At 42.3% G+C, this 18,373-nt stretch overlaps 2 protein-coding genes across 4 annotated transcripts in view; both read left to right on the top strand.

Annotated features, from left to right (window-relative positions):
- LOC131144242 (binding partner of ACD11 1) overlaps positions 1-13,909 on the top strand; it is a 30,732-nt gene extending 16,823 nt beyond the window's left edge. Inside the window, exons 3-5 of one of the 2 annotated variants that reach the window (XM_058092766.1) lie at positions 11,680-11,755; positions 12,875-12,988; positions 13,114-13,909. In XM_058092766.1, the coding sequence (XP_057948749.1) occupies positions 11,680-11,755; positions 12,875-12,988; positions 13,114-13,545 (622 nt within the window). In that variant the 3' untranslated portion in view covers positions 13,546-13,909. The remainder of the gene's footprint in view (positions 1-11,679; positions 11,756-12,874; positions 12,989-13,113) is intronic. The other variant, XM_058092767.1, reaches the window with a different exon arrangement.
- Positions 13,910-15,045: 1,136 nt separating this feature from the next.
- LOC131144241 (sucrose transport protein SUC3) overlaps positions 15,046-18,373 on the top strand; it is a 30,102-nt gene continuing 26,774 nt past the window's right edge. Inside the window, exons 1-2 of one of the 2 annotated variants that reach the window (XM_058092764.1) lie at positions 15,046-15,377; positions 15,486-15,844. In XM_058092764.1, the coding sequence (XP_057948747.1) occupies positions 15,578-15,844 (267 nt within the window). In that variant the 5' untranslated portion in view covers positions 15,046-15,377; positions 15,486-15,577. Of the gene's footprint in view, positions 15,378-15,485; positions 15,845-18,373 lie in introns of those variants that run through there. The other variant, XM_058092765.1, reaches the window with a different exon arrangement.

The following is an 18,373-nucleotide window of genomic DNA, read 5'->3' on the forward strand; positions in this document are numbered from 1 at the left end:
CCAGGGGTGAAAATGCAACCTAACCTATCCCTGTATCATACAAATCATTACAGATACAGTACACTAGATGAGGGTCCGACCCCGTGGTGTTCCCAGGCACCCTAAACACATCCAATCATAAACATATACGCAGCGGAAAAAGTCATTTTATATCAACATATGCAGTACCATACCAGAGTCTACACAAGAGCAAAACATGGCTCTATCCAAACGTACAAACTGGGTGCCCAAATACAATTCAAAATGACAACCCAACAAAACTACAATCCAAGCACTTACCCAAGTGCTAACGCAGTACACTGGCCACTACGCTCCCTACACCAGGACGCTAATTCCGGTTACTCGAAGGACCTGTAAAAATGTATGTACAACAGGGGTGAGACACCTCTCAATAAGGAAGAACACAGGTTATATCGGTGTGTGGCATTTGAATGTTATCATGATGCAACATACACGCAGTTGAATGCAATCCAGTACTAATTCACACAGTACATACACGCACGTATACAACGGCCATTTATACGCAGCCCTGTCACAATACACACACATGATTAGTAATACACAATGTCGTCACACTCATCGGCCCGAAGCCGGTCCGGCATTCCAGCGTTGGCCCGTAGCCAACCCGCGAAGCACGGTGCCACTGGCACATGGCTAGTCCTCGACTCCCATGGCACCGTACCGGCCCTAACTGGTGGATCCACATCCTTCGGCTTGATCTACCGGAATAGACTCACGCCCTTGGATATAGAGCCGGACACTCTTGCCTACGTGGCAGGCGATAAAAACACGCCCCCGGATATAGAGTAGGACACTCTCAGTACCTGGAATCATTTTGGAACCGCATTCCTATCAGCAATTCCGCATATCACACACACATGCATGCTCATATAACCAAACAAACCACACTCATTTGGTAATCTAAATCATGATTTTCCAAACAAATACAGTTTAAACAAAGTCAAGGCACGGCCATCCCAAGCACGCAGTATAAATCAACAAATACATAGGTTTTCATCAAAATCCGGGATGCAGCCCGTCACCCCCTTTTTCCCAAAACTGTACTAATGAAAAACCCATAGTTTTTCCCGTTAGATCCCCCAAATGAGTAGCCAAAACACACACAGGACTGTGGACCACAGTTCTTCCGAGTCCGATTTCAAAAATAACCAATATAAACATAGTTCCCTTTACCTTAACCTCGTATAACAAATCCCGAACTCTAAGGCTCCTAAACAGCGAACCGAATTCCAAAACCTACAAATCACAGTACAGAATATACTCACAAGACTGATACCTACAAAACTACCAGATTAGAATTGAAAATCGAGTCTTACCTCGATTTTTCACCAAAACCCGAAAACCTTCGAAACGAGATTCTGATCCGTAAAAGTTGTAGAGAATCCTTCCACGATTCTCGTGGTAACTTCCGTTTCCCGATTCTAGCAACGATCGGCGAAGAAATCTAGAGAGAGAGAGAGAGTAGGAAGAGGTTTAGAGAGAGAGAGATTTTGAGATTTCTTAATGAAGAAGTAATGAGAATTTCCTTTTATAGCCCCTTGACTCGGGGGAATTCGTCGACGAAATGGTGCCTTCGTCGATGAATCTTTCACTGGCTTCGTCAACGAATCGGTGGCCTCGTCGACAAATCTGAGATCGCCGGTTTTTCCGAGACCCCTCGACTTCTCCTCGTCGATGAGTCTCTGAATTTCGTCAACGAGAAGAACACAGGCTTCGTCAACGAAATCCGGCTTTGTCGACAAATCTGCTCTTTTACCAAAATATCCCTCTCTTTATATATATAAAACCATTATCACGGTTCGGGTTCTTACAATCTCCCCTCCTTACAAAAATTTCGTCATCGAAATTTGCCATCTTTCGTTCACAGATTCATACATACAATTGAACACATCGACACAACTCAAGAGTGAACTGACAATCACCACAGCCGCAGTCCTATCATACACATACACATACATACCCTCACTTATGGCGGAGGAATACCGTGGTTACATATACAATGGTCTCAGGAGTTCACAATACACACACACTCCCAACGACTAACCACCTATCCCAACCCACAGTAGGATCATGTACAAGTGCTCAAAACAACTGTGGATACTTCCGGCATATTTCTGTTTCCAGTTCCCAAGAAGCTTCTTCGACCTCGTGGTTTCGCCGCAATACCTTCACTAACGGTATCTCTCTGGTACGAAGCTTCTGAACTTTACGGTCCAGAACCTGAACAGGCATCTCCTCATACGCTAAAGTATCCCCAATTTTCAACTCATCATAACTAATAACATGTGAAAGATCCAACACGTACCTCCTCAACATGGATATGTGAAACACATCGTGGACCCTCGAAAGTGCTGGAGGTAATGCAACTCTGTAGGCTACCGGATCCACTCGCTCAAGTACCTCAAATGGTCCGATATACCTCGGGCTCAACTTGCCCTTCCTTCCAAATCTCATCACCCCTTTCATCGGAGCGATACGCAGAAATACCTTACCTCCCACTTCGAATTCTAACTCACGGCGACGAACATCTACATTACTCTTCTGCCGACTCTGAGCTGATCTAATCCTCTCTCGGATCAAACCCACCTTCTCAGTTGCCTGCTGCACAAATTCAGGTCCTAACACCTGACATTCACCAACCTCATCCCAACATAAGGGAGATCGACACCTCCGACCATACAATGCCTCGAACGGTGCCATCCCGATACTAGACTGGAAGCTATTATTATAAGAGAACTCTACAAGTGGCATAAACTGTATCTAGCCACCACCGAAGTCTAACTCACAAGCTCGCAACATATCTTCCAATATCTGAATCGTCCTCTCCGACTGTCCATCAGTCTGGGGGTGGAACGCTGTACTGAAAGTAAGTTTCGTCCCCAGTGCCTCCTGCAAGCTTACCCAGAATCGAGAAGTAAACCTCAGATCTCGATCCGATACTATGGACACTGGTACTCTGTGCATTCTCACAATCTCTTGCACATACAACTCTGCTAGCCTACTCAAAGGATAGCTAACTCTCATCGGTATGAAATGAGCAGATTTCGTCAATCTATCCACGATCACCCAGATAGCATTCTGCCCATCAAGCGCTGGTGGCAAACCGGTCACAAAATCCATGGAAATATGCTCCCATTTCCACACCGGAATAGGCAAAGGCTGCAACGGCCCTGCCGGCCTCCGATGTTCAGCTTTCACTTGTTGACACGTCAGAAACTGCTCCACAAACGAGCAATCTGCCTCTTCATACCAAACCACCAAAAAGTCTCGCGCAAGTCTCGATACATCTTTGTACTACCAGGATGTACCGTATACATAAAACGATGTGCCTCCTCTAGAATCATCCTTCTGATCTCATCATCGTTCGGAACACACAGTTTAGTCCCAAACCTCAACACACCTCCCTCGGAGATGTTAAACTCTGTAGCCAGTCCCTGGTGTACATTTTCCATAACCTCTGTCAACTCTGTATCACTAGCCTGCGCGGCCTTTATACGCTCAAAAAGGTTGGTTTTACCACCAAACCAGCAGGATAAACCTGATGATCACTAACCACCAACTCTATACCTGAGCTCTCCAAATCCCGTCTGATGTGACACTGAGTTACAGTCGCAGATACAGCTGTAGGCCCTGACTTCCGACTCAACGCATCAGCTACCACATTAGCCTTCCCTAGGTGATAACTAATCGTGCAATTGTAGCCCTTAATCAACTCTAGCCTTCGCCTCTGCCTCATATTCAACTCCTTCTACGTGAAGAAATATCTAAGGTTCTTATGGTCAGTGAAGATCTCACACTGCACCCCGTATAGATAATGTCGCCAGATCTTCAGTGCATATACCACAGCAGCCAATTCCAGATCATGCGTAAGGTAATTTTTCTCATACTTTTTCAATTGCTGAGAAGCATACGCTACTACCTTACCCTGCTGCATAAGCACACATCCCAGGCCTTTCAGAGATGCGTCGCTATAAATCACAAACCCACCATCCCCCGAAGGAATGGTCAACACTGGAGCAGTAACTAGCCGGTGCTTCAACTCCTGAAAGCACTGCTCGCAATCATTAGTTCACTCAAACTGCACTCCCTTCTTGGTCAATCGTGTCAGAGGTCCAGACAGTTTAGAGAACCCATCCACAAATCGACGATAATAACCCGCCAGTCCTAGAAAATTTCAAACTGCCTGCACATTCTTCGGCCTTACCCAGTCGACCACAGCTTCAATCTTGCTAGGATCAACTGATATACCATCCCTAGTAACCACATGGCCTAAGAACGCAATCTGATTCAACTAGAATTCACATTTCTTGAGCTTAGCATACAACTTCTTCTCCTGCAGAATCTGTAACACTAACCTCAAATGTTCCACATGTTCTTCCGAACTCCTCGAGTATACCAGAATGTCATCAATGAACACCACCACGAACCGATCCAGGTACTCGTGGAAAACCCTATTCATCAGATCCATGAACACCGCCGGAGCATTCGTCAACCCAAAAGGCATGACTAAGAACTCATAGTCACCATATCTAGTTCGGAAAGCTATCTTCGCTACATCCTCCACTCTAACCCTCACCTGATGATATCCTGACCGCAAGTCGATCTTCGAAAAGACCCGTGTCCCCTACAACTGGTCAAAAAGATCATCTATGCGAGGTAAAGGATAGCGATTTTTCACAGTCACCTTATTAATTTCACGATAATCAATGCACATTCGCATCGACCCGTTCCTTCTTCTTCACAAACAATACTGGAGCTCCTCCGGGCGAAACACTAGGTCGAATAAATCCCCTGTCCAGCAAATCCTGCAACTGCTCCTTCAACTCCCGAAGTTCGGCGGGAGCCATCCGGTACGGAGCCTTAGATATCGGTGCCTTACCGGGCAGCAACTCTATCGCAAACTCCACCTCACGATATGGAGGTGAATCGGGTAAATCCTCTGAAAACACATCCGGGAATTCGCTGACTACCCGAATGTCCTCGAGTCTCAACTCATCCCGCGGCGGTTCCTTTATACAAGTTAGGTACCCCTGACATCTGTCAAAGAGTAGCCTTCTCGCCTGTAGTGCCGACAGAATCTGTGGCGCTGAACGCACACACGATCCCACGAATTCGTACTCTTGCTCCCCAGGAGGTCTGAAAACTAGCACCTTCCTACGACAGTCGATCACAGCATAACTGGAGAACAACCAATCCATCCCCAGAATGATATCGAACCCCGACATGTCGTATACAACAAGATTTATCGGTAGCAGCTTCCCTGAATTTCCATTGGGCAGTCTACCAACATCTTCCTACAGAAAGATACACTCCCAGCTGGCGTAGTAACAGATAACACCTCATTCCTGTCTTGGGTCTCAACCCCACACCATCCCACAAAATTCACAGATACAAAGGAATGGGTTGCACCTGAATCAAACAACACAGAAGCTTTATTTGAAAGCAATAACAAGTTACCTGTCACCACGTTACCTGCATGCTTAGTGTCCGTTGGAGTAAGAGAGTATACTCTGGTCAGAGCTATATTCGCCTGAACGGTCCCCCGAGGTATCTTATTGCTCCCTCGGTTCCCACTGAATGCAGGCACATCTCACCTTGATGCTCGACAATCACGAGCCATGTGACCTGGCTGGCCATAGTTGTAGCAGTTACCCTCAAATGACCGACACTCACCCTCGTGCCGCCTGTGGCATCTGACGCAACGTCCACGCGTTTGGCTCGTCTGAGAACCCTGGCGCTCGGTATTCTGACGATAACCCGAGCCCTTGCTCCTCTTCTTCCATGATCCCTGACGAGATCTTGTCTGCGGACTAGAAGGTACTGTCCTCTTCTTTGATTCCTGATCCGCCTCATCCTCTTGGATACCAGTCTCAATCACCGTGGCTTTATCCACCAACACTGAGAACTCACGGATTTGAAGCATACCCACCAGTCTTCGGATATCCTTCCTCAAATCCTTCTCGAACCTCCGAGTCTTCTCATACTCGTTCGAGATCATACATGGTACAAAGCGGGATAGCTCTACGTACTGAGCCGCATACCCCTGCACCGTCAAACTCCCCTGAGTCAGCGCAGAAAACTCATCTGCCTTCGCATCATGTACGAAAGCTGGGAAGTACGTGTCGAAGAACACCTCCTTGAAACGGCTCCACGTCATCTCCTCAGAACCACCTCTCTACTTCTCCTGCAGACTCACTGCAGTCCACTATCGACCCGCCTCCCTAGACAGCTGGAAGGTGGCATAAAGGATTCGCTGCCTATCTGTGCAGTGCAGGACCTTCAAAATCCTCTCAGTATTCTCCACCCAATCCTCTGCTGTCGTTGGGTCAAGTCTTCCAGAGAACGTCGGAGTGTGCATGCGTGTGAACCTCTCAATGGTGCACCCCGCAGCAGTAGGAGAGCGCTCGCGTCTTCTCACACTCCTCCCGATCTCCCGTAATACCTGCCTCGTCAAACCTCGAGGCACAAAAGGAGACTCATCACTCGCAGTCTCCTCGGAGCCACTTCCCAGGTTATTATCTTCGGGCTCCATTTTGTAACACAATAGGAATCTATCAGTATTCCTACAACACATACAGTTAACACAATAATCTACACTAATCGTGTTAACTACTCTCTGCCAGGTCTAGGTCTGCCCTATCACACTGACACGAAAGTCATCAATGATCTGCCCTGCTTTTACTGAAATCGTCATCCCAGGAAAAACACGGAATACCATCGACAATTCCCGGTCTAACAACCGAACAACCCTCAACCAACTTTACCCATATCTACATCCTATACTCTGGTATGTACTCGTAACTAAACCAAGCCTAACCAAGTCTAAAAGATCTAGTAACCTGGTTAGCTCTGATACCAAGCTGTCACGCCCCGAACCCCGAAATGGGACCTAGGGGTGAAAATGTAACCTAACCTGTCCCTGTATCATACAAATCATCACAGATACAGTACACTAGATGAGGGTCCGACCCCGTGGGGTTCCCAGACACCCTAAACACATCCAATCATAAACATATACGCAGCGGAAAAAGTCATTCTATATCAACATATGCAATATCACACCAGAGTCTATACAAGAGCAAAACATTGCTTTATCCAAACGTACAAACTGGGTGCCCAAATACAACTCAAAATGGCAACCCAACAAAACTACAATCCTAGCACTTATTCAAGTGCTAACGCAGTACACCAGCCACTACGCTCCCTACACCAGGACGCTAGTTCCGGTTACTCGAAGGACCTGTAAAAATTTACGTACAGCAGGGGTGAGACACCTCTCGGTAAGGAAGAACACAGGTTATATCGGTGTGTGGCATTTGAGTGTTATCATGATGCAACATATACGCAGTTGAATGCAATCCAGTACTAATTCACACAGTGCATACAAGCACGTATACGGTGGCCATTTATACGCAGCCCCGTCACAATACACACACATGATCAGTAATACACAGTGTTGTCACACTCATCGGCCCGAAGCCGGTTCGGCATTCCGGCGTTGGCCCGTAGCCAACCCGCGAAGCACGACGCCACCGGCACATGGCTAGTCCTCGACTCCCATGGCATCGTACTGGCGCTAACTGGTGGATCCACACCCATCGGCCTGATCTGCTGGAATAGGATCACGCCCTCGGATATAGAGCTGGACACTCTTGCCTACGTGGCAGGCGATAAACACACACCCTCGGATATAGAGCCGGACACTCTCAGTACCTGGAATCATTTTGGAACCGCATTCCTATCAGCAATTTCGCATATCACACACACATGCATGCTCATATAACCAAACAAACTACACTCATTTGGTAATCTAAATCATGGTTTTTCAAACAAATACAGTTTAAACAAAGTCAAGGCACGGCCATCCCAATCATGTAGTATAAATCAACATATATATAGGTTTTCATCAAAACCGGGATGCAGCCCGTCGCCCCCTTTTTCCCAAAACTGTACTAATGAAAAACCTATAGTTTTCCCCATTAGATCCCCCCAAATGAGTAGCCAAAACACATATAGGACTGTGGACCACAGTTCCACCGAGTCCGATTTAAAAAATAACCAATATAAACATAGTTCCCTTTACCTTAACCCCGTATAACAAATCCCGAACTCCAAGCCTCTTAAACAGCGAATCGAGTTCCAAAACTTACAAATCACAGTACAGAATATACTCACAAGACTGATACTTACAAAACTAACAGATCAGAATTGAAAACCAAGCCTTACCTCGATTTTTCACCAAAACCCAAAAACCTCCGAAATGAGATTCCGATCCTTAGAAGTTGTAGAGAATCCTTCCACAATCCTCGTGGTAACTTCTGTTTCCCGATTCTAGCAACGATCGGCGAAGAAATCTAGAGAGAGAGAGAGTAGGGAGATGTTTAGAGAGAGAGAGAGAGATATTTGAGATTTCTTAATGAAGAAATAATGAGAATTTCCTTTTATAGCCCCTTGACCCGGGGGAATTCATCGACGAAATGGTGCCTTCGTCGACGAATCTTTCACTGGCTTCGTCGACGAATCGATGGCCTCGTCGACAAATCTGAGATCGCTGATTTTTCCGATACCCCTCGACTTCTCCTCGTCGACGAGTTTCTGAATTTTGTCGACGAGAAGAACACAGGCTTCGTCGACGAAATCCGGTTTCGTCGACAAATCTGCTCTTTTACCAAAATGTCCCTCTCTTTATATATATAAACTCATTATCACGGTTCGAGTGCTTACATAATGAGTCCTTTCCTTTGCCTAATAATCCATATTATGCTTTGTTGTTCTTGCCCAACCACCAACCATTTGAGTCTCCATGTAGTTCGAGTCCTTCTCATCGTCTTGATCGTCCTAATTTGTCGGTGTATTCACGACGGCGACTTCAAGGAAGAGAGTCCCCTCAAGCTTCTAATACCACGCCTTTGGTTTCCTTGTCTAATGATCAAATTTCCTATGATGTTGATCCTCCCATTGTCGTTCAGAAAGGTAAACGCACATGTACTCAACATCCCATTTCCAACTATGTTTGTTATGACTTCTTATCACCCTCCTATTATTGTTTTATTACTGCTCTATCATCTACTACCCTTCCTAAATCTATTTCGGAAGCCTTAGCCCACTCTGGGTGGAGGAATACTATGATACACCCATAAATCCTAATAGCAAGTTAGTGCCAGATATGGGTGATTTACTACCTAATCCTAAACAATACTAGAGACTTGTTGGAAAGTTGAATTTTCTCATAGTCACTCGGTCGGATATATCTTTTGCAACAAGTGTTTTGAGTCAATTTCTAGATTCTCTGAGGACAAGTCATTGGGATGCAGTAATCCGCATCTTTAGATATCTCAAAAGTGCACTCGGGAGAGGCCTTTTATATCGCGATCAGGATCATGCCTATATCTATGGATATACAAATGCAAATTAGGCTGGGTCACCTTTTGATTGGAGATCCATAATCAAGTACTGTATCTTGGTTGGCGGTAATTTGGTTTCTTGGAAGAGTAAGAAACAAATTGTGGTGGCCAAATAAAGTTCGGAATCAAAATATAGAGCTATGGCACACACAACTTGTGAACTTGTTTGGTTGAAGAACATGTTGGAAGGATTGGGTACTTCGCTTTCTTAGCCTATGAAGTTGATTTGTGACAATCAAGCTATTCTTCATATTGCCTCCAACCCAGTCATTCATGAGCGGAAGAAGCACATTGAAGTTGATTGCCACTTTGTTCGGGAGAAACTCGTGCAAGAGCTCATTACTATCGCTTATGTGAAGTTTGATATTTAGCTTGCTAAATTGTTTATGCTCATTTTAAATTTATTTGTAACAAGCTAGGAGCATATGACATTTATGCTCCAACTTAAAGGGGGAGTGTTAGAGGTTATTTATGTCTTTTAGTATTATTATTATTAAGAGTGTTAGCATGTTAATTAGTGAGAGATAGTAAGGGTATTATTGTCATTAGAATGTATTTAATCTATATTATAAGTAGAGGGAGAGACCTATCTTCAAGTTAGATCATTCATTTTAATGAAAATCTCAACAAGATACAAAGCTCCTTTTGTGTTTTGTGAAAAGACAAGTCTTTTGGTGGAGGTTTGTCTTTTTGACAAACCATAGGGGAGATCTGTGGCATTTTTGAAGCCTCAAGGGAGGTCAATGAAATTTTTGAAGCCTCAGGTGAGGTCCTAGTCTTTTTGTCAAACCTCAGGAGAAGTTAGTGTCTTTTTCCCTAAATTTAAAAATGTGAGATGCACAAGTAGTGTAGGCCAAGAACTAGTTATACTATTAAATGAACAAATTTATTGGACTCTTTAAATAATAATTTTAGAAAAATTAATATAAAAAATAAAATTCATAATAATAGCTGTACAATTTTCAAAACAATTAAGGAGTGGATGTTTCCTTTCCACTATGGTACAGAACAAGAGAGAGAGAGAGAGAGAGAGTGAGAGAGAGAGAGAGAGAGAGGGGACGGAGTGGGGGTGGGGTAAAATTGCTTGTCAACTCCAAAAAAGCTCTCTCAGGTAGGGTGTAAATTCCTCACTGAAACAGCTCTCTCTCTCTCTCTCTCTGAACCTGTTTGATTCCTCACTGAAACAGCTATCTCTCTGTGAACCTGTTTGAAACCTCAAACGGATTCCATATTCCATCCATCACTGCAGCAGGAAGCCAGAGCTGTCTTCTCTCCCTGTCACAGGCTTCACAGCATCAGGAGGCCTCTTCCCTCAGCATTGAGGCTTTGCAGCAGTCAGAGATCTCATCTTCAACAAATTCCCTGCAAGAGCAAGATTATGGTCAGATTTAATTAATACCAATTCACGCATCAAGCTTTTTCATATGATTTTACATGAAAGTGATTAACTAATTTTTTTGTCGCTTTTTTTGGCAATTTGGATCCCAACCCCCTCAATCCAGGAAACAGTCAACCCTCAAAACTGGAATGTTTTATGTTCGGTCCGAATTGTGGTTCTAGAGGGGCAATGACCCAGTTAACCATGGAACAGGGCTCGACACATGGCGGTCTGAATGAGGGTCCAGGGGTTTGGGCCTGGCAGTTTAGTTGGGCGCATTAGTCTCCCAGGTTTGGGTTTGACAGGATGAGGATTGGGGTTTGCATTGGTCATTTTGGTTAGGGGGGTTGGTCTTCTGGTCATGGGTTTTGTCGCTCCTTCGCGCCCCCCCCCCCCCCCCCCCCCCCCCAAAAACCAAAAAACCCCTTTTTGTGTCCTTTCCTCCAATCAGGCTTCATATTTGTTTCAAAATATGAAAGTAAACATCATGCTGTCAACTCCATTCTTATGATTTCTTGGCTTAAATTGCCCCACCTGCCCACCCTGAAGTGTGAGCATTTTTCTAGTTAATTTTATAATAAAGATGAGTTAAGTTTCATGTTTTGTAATCCCATTTCTTACACTAGTTGGATTGCTGTGTCTTGATTGTCAATGAGTCTCTATCTCGCTTCCTTACTGGTATCAAAATGATGTTACTGTGATTAATTTCTGGTATTGGGGATAAATATGAATTTTTTATTGCTATAACTAAGTGGGTTTATAGTTAAATTACGAAGTCCCAATTAATGCCTAGTTTGTTTGCACCATTTCATGTTTATGCTTGTATTTGGACTTACTCCTATTCCTTGCTTGGAATTTTATTTATATTGAAAACAGATCTGGTGAATTTGTCTGCACTGCCTACGTGACATTCAAAGATGCGTATTCTGTGGAAACTGCTGTCTTGCTTAGTGTAAGTTTCTATGTTACTCTTTCCAGGATATAGAAATATTATCAGCCATTTGCATTTACGTTGCTTGGGAAAATGAAATGCATGCACTGTGTTAAAATTTGGAACAAACACCATTCATTTAGAAACCATGGTATTCGGCTTATTATCATTGCTGGGTTTTAGCTGCCTTCCCACTTAAATCAGAACTAGCTAGTTGGTTATTTGGGATATAGTGCACTTCCTGCCATGTGGTTTTGTCATATCAGGTGCAAGAAATATGTATGTGTGTTTCCCTTTGCCATTATTGGTATGATGTTCGTAATATTAGAAATTTGTAATATTAAAATTGTAGTCATTTAGGAAAAAGGAAATAAAAAAAAAAGCGAAGGAGGAAAATTAAATGTAAAAACAACATCCTGCGGAGCTTGGTAATACAGGCCCATCCCTATGAATTGATAGTAGTCCTTGTTATTAAGAGTTACAATAATAACAATGATAGAAATAATATTGTTAGCAACCAGAACAGTGTCAATAAAGATGAGGCGATTAGCCAGGATACCGTTACATCAGGCAATGGCCTCTTAACAATGCTAACAAAGATGAAAGGCTAACTTATTCAACCTCAAAACACCATTTCTGAGAAGTGACGGTTGATGGGTTAGTTTCTCGTTGAAAAAGGTCCATTTGTATGTTGTAGCAACAACAATGCCAACAGAATAAGAGGTCATAATATTTTATGGACTCTTCCCCTCACACATGCATGGGTGCTAATATTTGTTATTTTTTTTATCAGTTGAAAATCTTTTGCATGATGGCTTAAATTCTCTGTTTTTAGAAGAAAGAGCTGTCAATGGAAGAACCATTGCACTTGGTATCTTGACTTCCTAAATTTTCATCATGAGCAGTATTGTTGGTCCATGATTACATTTATCCCAGAAATTGTTTAAGGTTGGTTTGATCGAGGTCCTCTTTTAAAACCTTGTAGCTTCCTTCAGGTCACTGAACTTGGTAACCTTGTCATGAACTGTATTGTTGGTCCTTGGTTACATTACATAGATAAATGATAATTACTCAGTTTTTTTCCTCCATGTGTGCAGTAACTGTTCATCTAATTCATTCAACTCCAATTCTCATTGTCAGGGGGCTTCAATTCTGGATCAACGTGTATGTATAACACGATGGGGGCAGTATGAGGATGAATTTGATATTTGGAATTGGACTTCATGGAAAATTGAGAATGATACTAGTTCAACTGTATGCATCTTTCATTTCTTTCAGTCATTCCGACCATCTGGTCACTTGATGATCTTTTAGGCAATTCATTGATCTCAACCCCTTGACTGTTTTTTTTATTGTTACCTGTTTTGCCATTTTTGCAGCAGCCCTCTCAAGGAAGCCTATCTGTTCCCAGTGCCACAGAAGCTGCAGCTATGGCTCAAGACGTAGTCAAAACCATGCTAGCAAAGGGGTACATACTGGGCAAAGATGCATTAAGCAAAGCCAAGGCTTTTGATGAATCTCTTCAAGTCTCTGCAACTGCAGCAGCCAAGGTTGCTGAACTCAGCCAGAGAATTGGCCTTACTGATAGGGTCTGTGCAGGGGTGGAAGCCGTTAGATCTGTAGACGAGAAGTACCATGTCTCAGGGACAACAAAATTAGCAGTGTTTGCTACAGGGAGAACAGCGGCAGCTGCTGCAAACACTGTGGTAAGCAGTAGCTACTTTTCTAAGGGAGCTCTTTGGATGTCGGATGCCTTAACTAGAGCAGCCAAAGTTGCAGCTGATATGGGCAGTCCTGGTGTTAACAAATGAGGCTTTGTATCAAAATTTGTATAGACTTGCATGCCAGAGACAGCATGCAGCCGCCATAGTGCCATTGTATATAGTATATACTATAATTCTCCTGCAAATGGTGATAATAATATTCAGTAATGAGCAAAGCTGTAAAATATCAATCCAAATCTTAGAATCTTAGAGAGGGACCCCCCTCCCTATCAAGTCAGGTGTAATTCCAGAGAGGGGAGAAGGATCTTGTTTGGTTTTCTTTTTATATGTATGGTAACCTGCATATGTCTAGAGTGGTTCACTTGCTTGTCTTTTGATATATGTTCTTGGTCTATGCCCAAACCCATAGCCAATTTTAAAGAAGATTGATGATATTTCATATTGTCGGTGATGACATGTATTATGCTGGGTCTAATAATTTGTTATTATTAATGATTATGGTTGATGTATGCCTAACTTTGATTAGGGAAGACTCGTCATAATCCTGCTGTTATATGGTGAAAGATTAGAATAAGACTGCAGTCCTATGATTTTTCCCTTCGCATAATATTTTCTATATAAATCTCTGTATTTCCTTTATGCGCGTGTGGTTGATCGTGTTAATTCATGAAAAGTTATCATATTTAATTATTTTTAGTTAATATTGACTTAAGTAAAGGGAAGGATTATCTTGGGTTTTTATATTTTTGGTTATCACTTTCACGGGTTTGTCTCAGCCCATGAACTTGTCATTGAAGTAATGTTCTCAATTAACTTACTTCTAGTTAGAATTTGAGTTGTTCCTACCGTGACAACATGCATCTATATGGAGCGAAGTATTGTTATGAATAGATAAACTGAACTTGTCAGAATGACTGAAACATTTTAGGATTGAAGATGAAGCTAAATCAACAGGTTAAAGACTAATGACGTAATTTATCTAGACATTGCCACCATTTTAAGTTATGTTCAAGAACCCTGAAACGCACATTAGTGCTAAGACAATATAGTAGTAATTTCAGTATTTTGAGATTGTTGGGGAGACAAATTAAGATTTAATGAATAAGATGTTCAATAAATTGTACAAAATTTTAAAATATCTTTTGACAATGCCAATCGTGTGGTGGTGGTGGTGTGTGTTTGTGTATACATATAGAAGAGATGATTTTGTGGTCTTTTTCATGGTTAAGTTATAAATTTCAAATCTTGAATTTGATTTTAAATAATTTTAAAGTGAACTTAATTTAACTTTGAAGGATATTTAATTTAAATTTAGACAAATGTAATTTCGGGGCTTTTTCTCAAACACGTAATTAATTCAAATCGATCTAAATTTTGAATTTTTTTTTTTAAATTTTTAAATGAGAAAAAATATTTAGGAAATAGTATGCAGGTTGAGACAGGATTGGCTTTGGTTCCCTTTGATAGGTAGTATAGGTATTTTACAATTATTTTATTTAAAATATAGTGGGGTTGGGGAAGCTGCGAGTCTGCGACTGCGAGTTGCTGTGGACCAACATATCTTGAAATAGACTCCGATAATCCCGTGTCGGTGGACGCCGCTCTTCCTTTCTTCCAAAGGCAGCCTGCCAATCACCTTCACCTTCACCTTCACCTTCTCTCTTGAAAATACAAAAACAAAATCTCGCTGTGCTATCAATTTCATTCTCCACTTCCTCCGCCTATGTATAATTTATCCGCGCATTAATTCACCTTCAGTCAACAATTCCCATCATCCTCCAATTGTGGACTTTTACTCGCCGAGGATGCCCATCGACGCCACGATAGACCGCCCAAGCAGCACGTGTCATCCATCTGCGACCCACCGAAGACTTTCCCTACGCTAGGCTCATCTCCTTCACCCGCCCAAACTTGACCAAGTTTGTTTTCTTCTTCTCTCTGCAACTTTCTCTCTCTCTCTCTCTCTCTCTCTCTCTCTCTCTCTCTCTCTCTCTGCGTGGATCCTCTCAATTGCATTTCCTGCGAAGGTGGAGATCTTGGGTGTGGGCTCCAATAGGGATGCGATCGAGTTCGTGATCGCTGCCGAGTTGCTGCCGATTTCGCGGCCGTGGCGGGGAAGATGGACTCGGTGTCGATCCGAGTTCCGTACAAGAATCTGAAGCAAGCCGAAGTGGAATTGGTGGGAGTGGACGAAGCTCAGCATAGGATCGACCGCAATTCTACTGTTTCCAACGGCACCTCCGATCTCTCGCCGTCCACCCCTTCTCCTACCCCTCTTCCATCCAAACACTGCACTCTCATCACCTTGATTCTTAGTTGCATGGTCGCCGCCGGCGTTCAATTCGGTTGGGCCTTGCAGCTTTCGCTTTTGACCCCCTACATACAGGTTCTTCTCTCTCTCTCTCTCTCTCTCTCTCTCTCTCTGTCCGTGTGTGTGTGTGTGTTTTTTTTTTTTTTTTGAAAATTAATTATTTTGGTTTTGATACCCATGTCGTGTGCGTCATTCGTTCAGATCGTGTGAAAACTTGAGTTATCTTTCTGTTAGAACATTGAATGTTGTGAATTGTCGTGGTGATCAATAGGTCTGAAATGTGATTGCTTTTTTGGTGCTCCTTTATATATATATATATATATATATATATATATATATATATATATTTATGAACATAAATTTCAAGCATATCAAATTCTAAGTGCCAAAGTCCATTTGTTTAATGTCAATGCATTGTGGCAAATGCCCCGCGCTTTACGCCTGGTTACTGCGTATCATGTATGCATAATTTATCTAATTTTTTGATTCTACAATTCCATGCTGACCCCATAAATTGTTTGGTAATTAAAGACATGACAACACAGAGCAGCTCCTGTGTTCCTGATAGAACTCTATAAATGTAAGTATTTGTAAGTAGTTGTGATTACCACCTGGGATTCTGCACACATACACCCTACAAATCCAAACAAAACAGAATAAATGAAGAACAATGCAACAGTTCATGTGATTAAGCAGTCCGTGTCCATGGAGCCCTTGCAAAATTTCCACTATTCTGTCAACAAAAATTACCTTGTTTTAACCCTCTGCTATAAATTTAAATAGCTCCCTCATGAAATCCTCAAAATATCCTCATTTAACAATATGGTGATAATACACCTTAGCTCAAAACCTGCTGGAGCTTGAAGCCCTTCAGTCCTCTTGCCCTCTCCTGTGTGAAAACTTCCCCATACTTACGGACTTTCAACTAGATCACCCTCAAAATAAAAGCTGCAATTCAACATTCTATTGGAGGGAAATTTAAAGAAAAGTAACTTTAAAGGAAAAGGGGGGGACAATTTTGATGTCCTTGATGGGATCAAATTCTTATGCATTACATTCTTGCAGAGTTCTTAGTCACAACTTGACAATGAATTCAAACATAAAAAATGAAACAAAGAAAAGAAAAAGCAAAAAACCAGGTTCATTAATGAACTCTTACACCAACCTCAAAAACAAAGAAAAAAAAAAGAGAGTAATGGCTGAAATTATGAGCTCTTAACTTTCCCCTCTTTGAAATGAACTTTGTCTGCAACATTGACTGTTACCATTTCCAATTATTGCACCATCATGAACAACAACCGATCAATCAACATTACTAGCTTTTGTTGCTGTGGCCATTATGCTACTTGCATCGATAGTTCCAACTGAGCCCTTTAGCTGTTCGACCTTTAAGCTCTTCTTTTGCTGTGGCCTTTATGCTTTATCTTGATAGTTCCAACATCTTCTCTAGTGCTTTGCAAAATAATTCATTAGTTGAGACATTATTGTGATTGGCTTCAATTAGGTGTTCCTCTTGCAATCCTGCGAAGGAGATTGCGGATGTCAGTGTGTGCTCTATGATGATCAATTTCACTTCTTCCAAAATTGCACATTTTAAGTTTTTAACCCCTCTATAAAAGTTCCAATGAGTTGCTATTCTGACCATTCTCAAGCTCTGTTAGAGTTGTTTAATGCCTTCATGTTATTCTAAAATTGTATTTGTTTGTTGAATTTTTCTCAAGCTTGCCACATTTGGAGGGACCAAACTGTGCAAGAATTCAATGAACGAAATCTTCCAATGTGGAAATCCTATGGCTTTTGATTTATATTAACCATACCATTGGATAGTCTCCCTGTCCAAATAAATGGAAGCCGAATCAACCCTGGTTGCTTCTAGTAGTGTGTGGTGGAAGCAAAACAATTTGTATACCCTTGAACCAATCAGATCTCCTCTTTCCCAATATGGAATCTGCACCCTCATCTGAGAGAGGATTGGTGCTTCGTCAAAACCCCTATTTCCATCAACCAAGGGCAAATCTCAGGTTGGTTGTCTTTGATCTTACATCCTTCAGTTAAAGGATGTTGATTTTCGGGTATTGCAGAATCTGGAAGTGCAAATTGTGAATAAAAGAATTAAAACTATGTAAAGTGTGAGATGGCTAAAACCAAGGCAAGGGAAGTTGAAACTAAATTTGGATGGAAGCAGCCTGGGAAACCCAGGGCCGGCGGGTGGTGGTGGCATCCTTAGAGACCATACAGGTTCTTTTGTGATTGGTTTTTCAAAATATTTTTGTTCTTGTTCAAATAATGAAGCTGAATTGAGAGCTATGTTGGAGGGAATAAAGATTTGCAAACATTTGGGACATACCTGTATCGATATTGAATGTGATTCGAATGTTGTAGTTAATTGGATAAGAGTCAGGAAGTGCTCCTTGTGGTATTTGTGGGATTTTTGGGAGCAGCTTATTGGTTTATTGGTGGGAGTAGATTTTTCGATAAATCATTGGTATAGAGAAGGGAACAAAGTGGCAGATGCCTTGGCTCGACAAGGTGCTATGGGGAGGAATAATTTGTTTACAAATAGTAGTCAACTCCCTAGAATTAGCAATGGTTTATATAAATTGG

Source organism: Malania oleifera, chromosome 12 (genome assembly GCF_029873635.1).
Source record: "Malania oleifera isolate guangnan ecotype guangnan chromosome 12, ASM2987363v1, whole genome shotgun sequence".
Lineage (NCBI taxonomy): Eukaryota > Viridiplantae > Streptophyta > Magnoliopsida > Santalales > Ximeniaceae > Malania > Malania oleifera.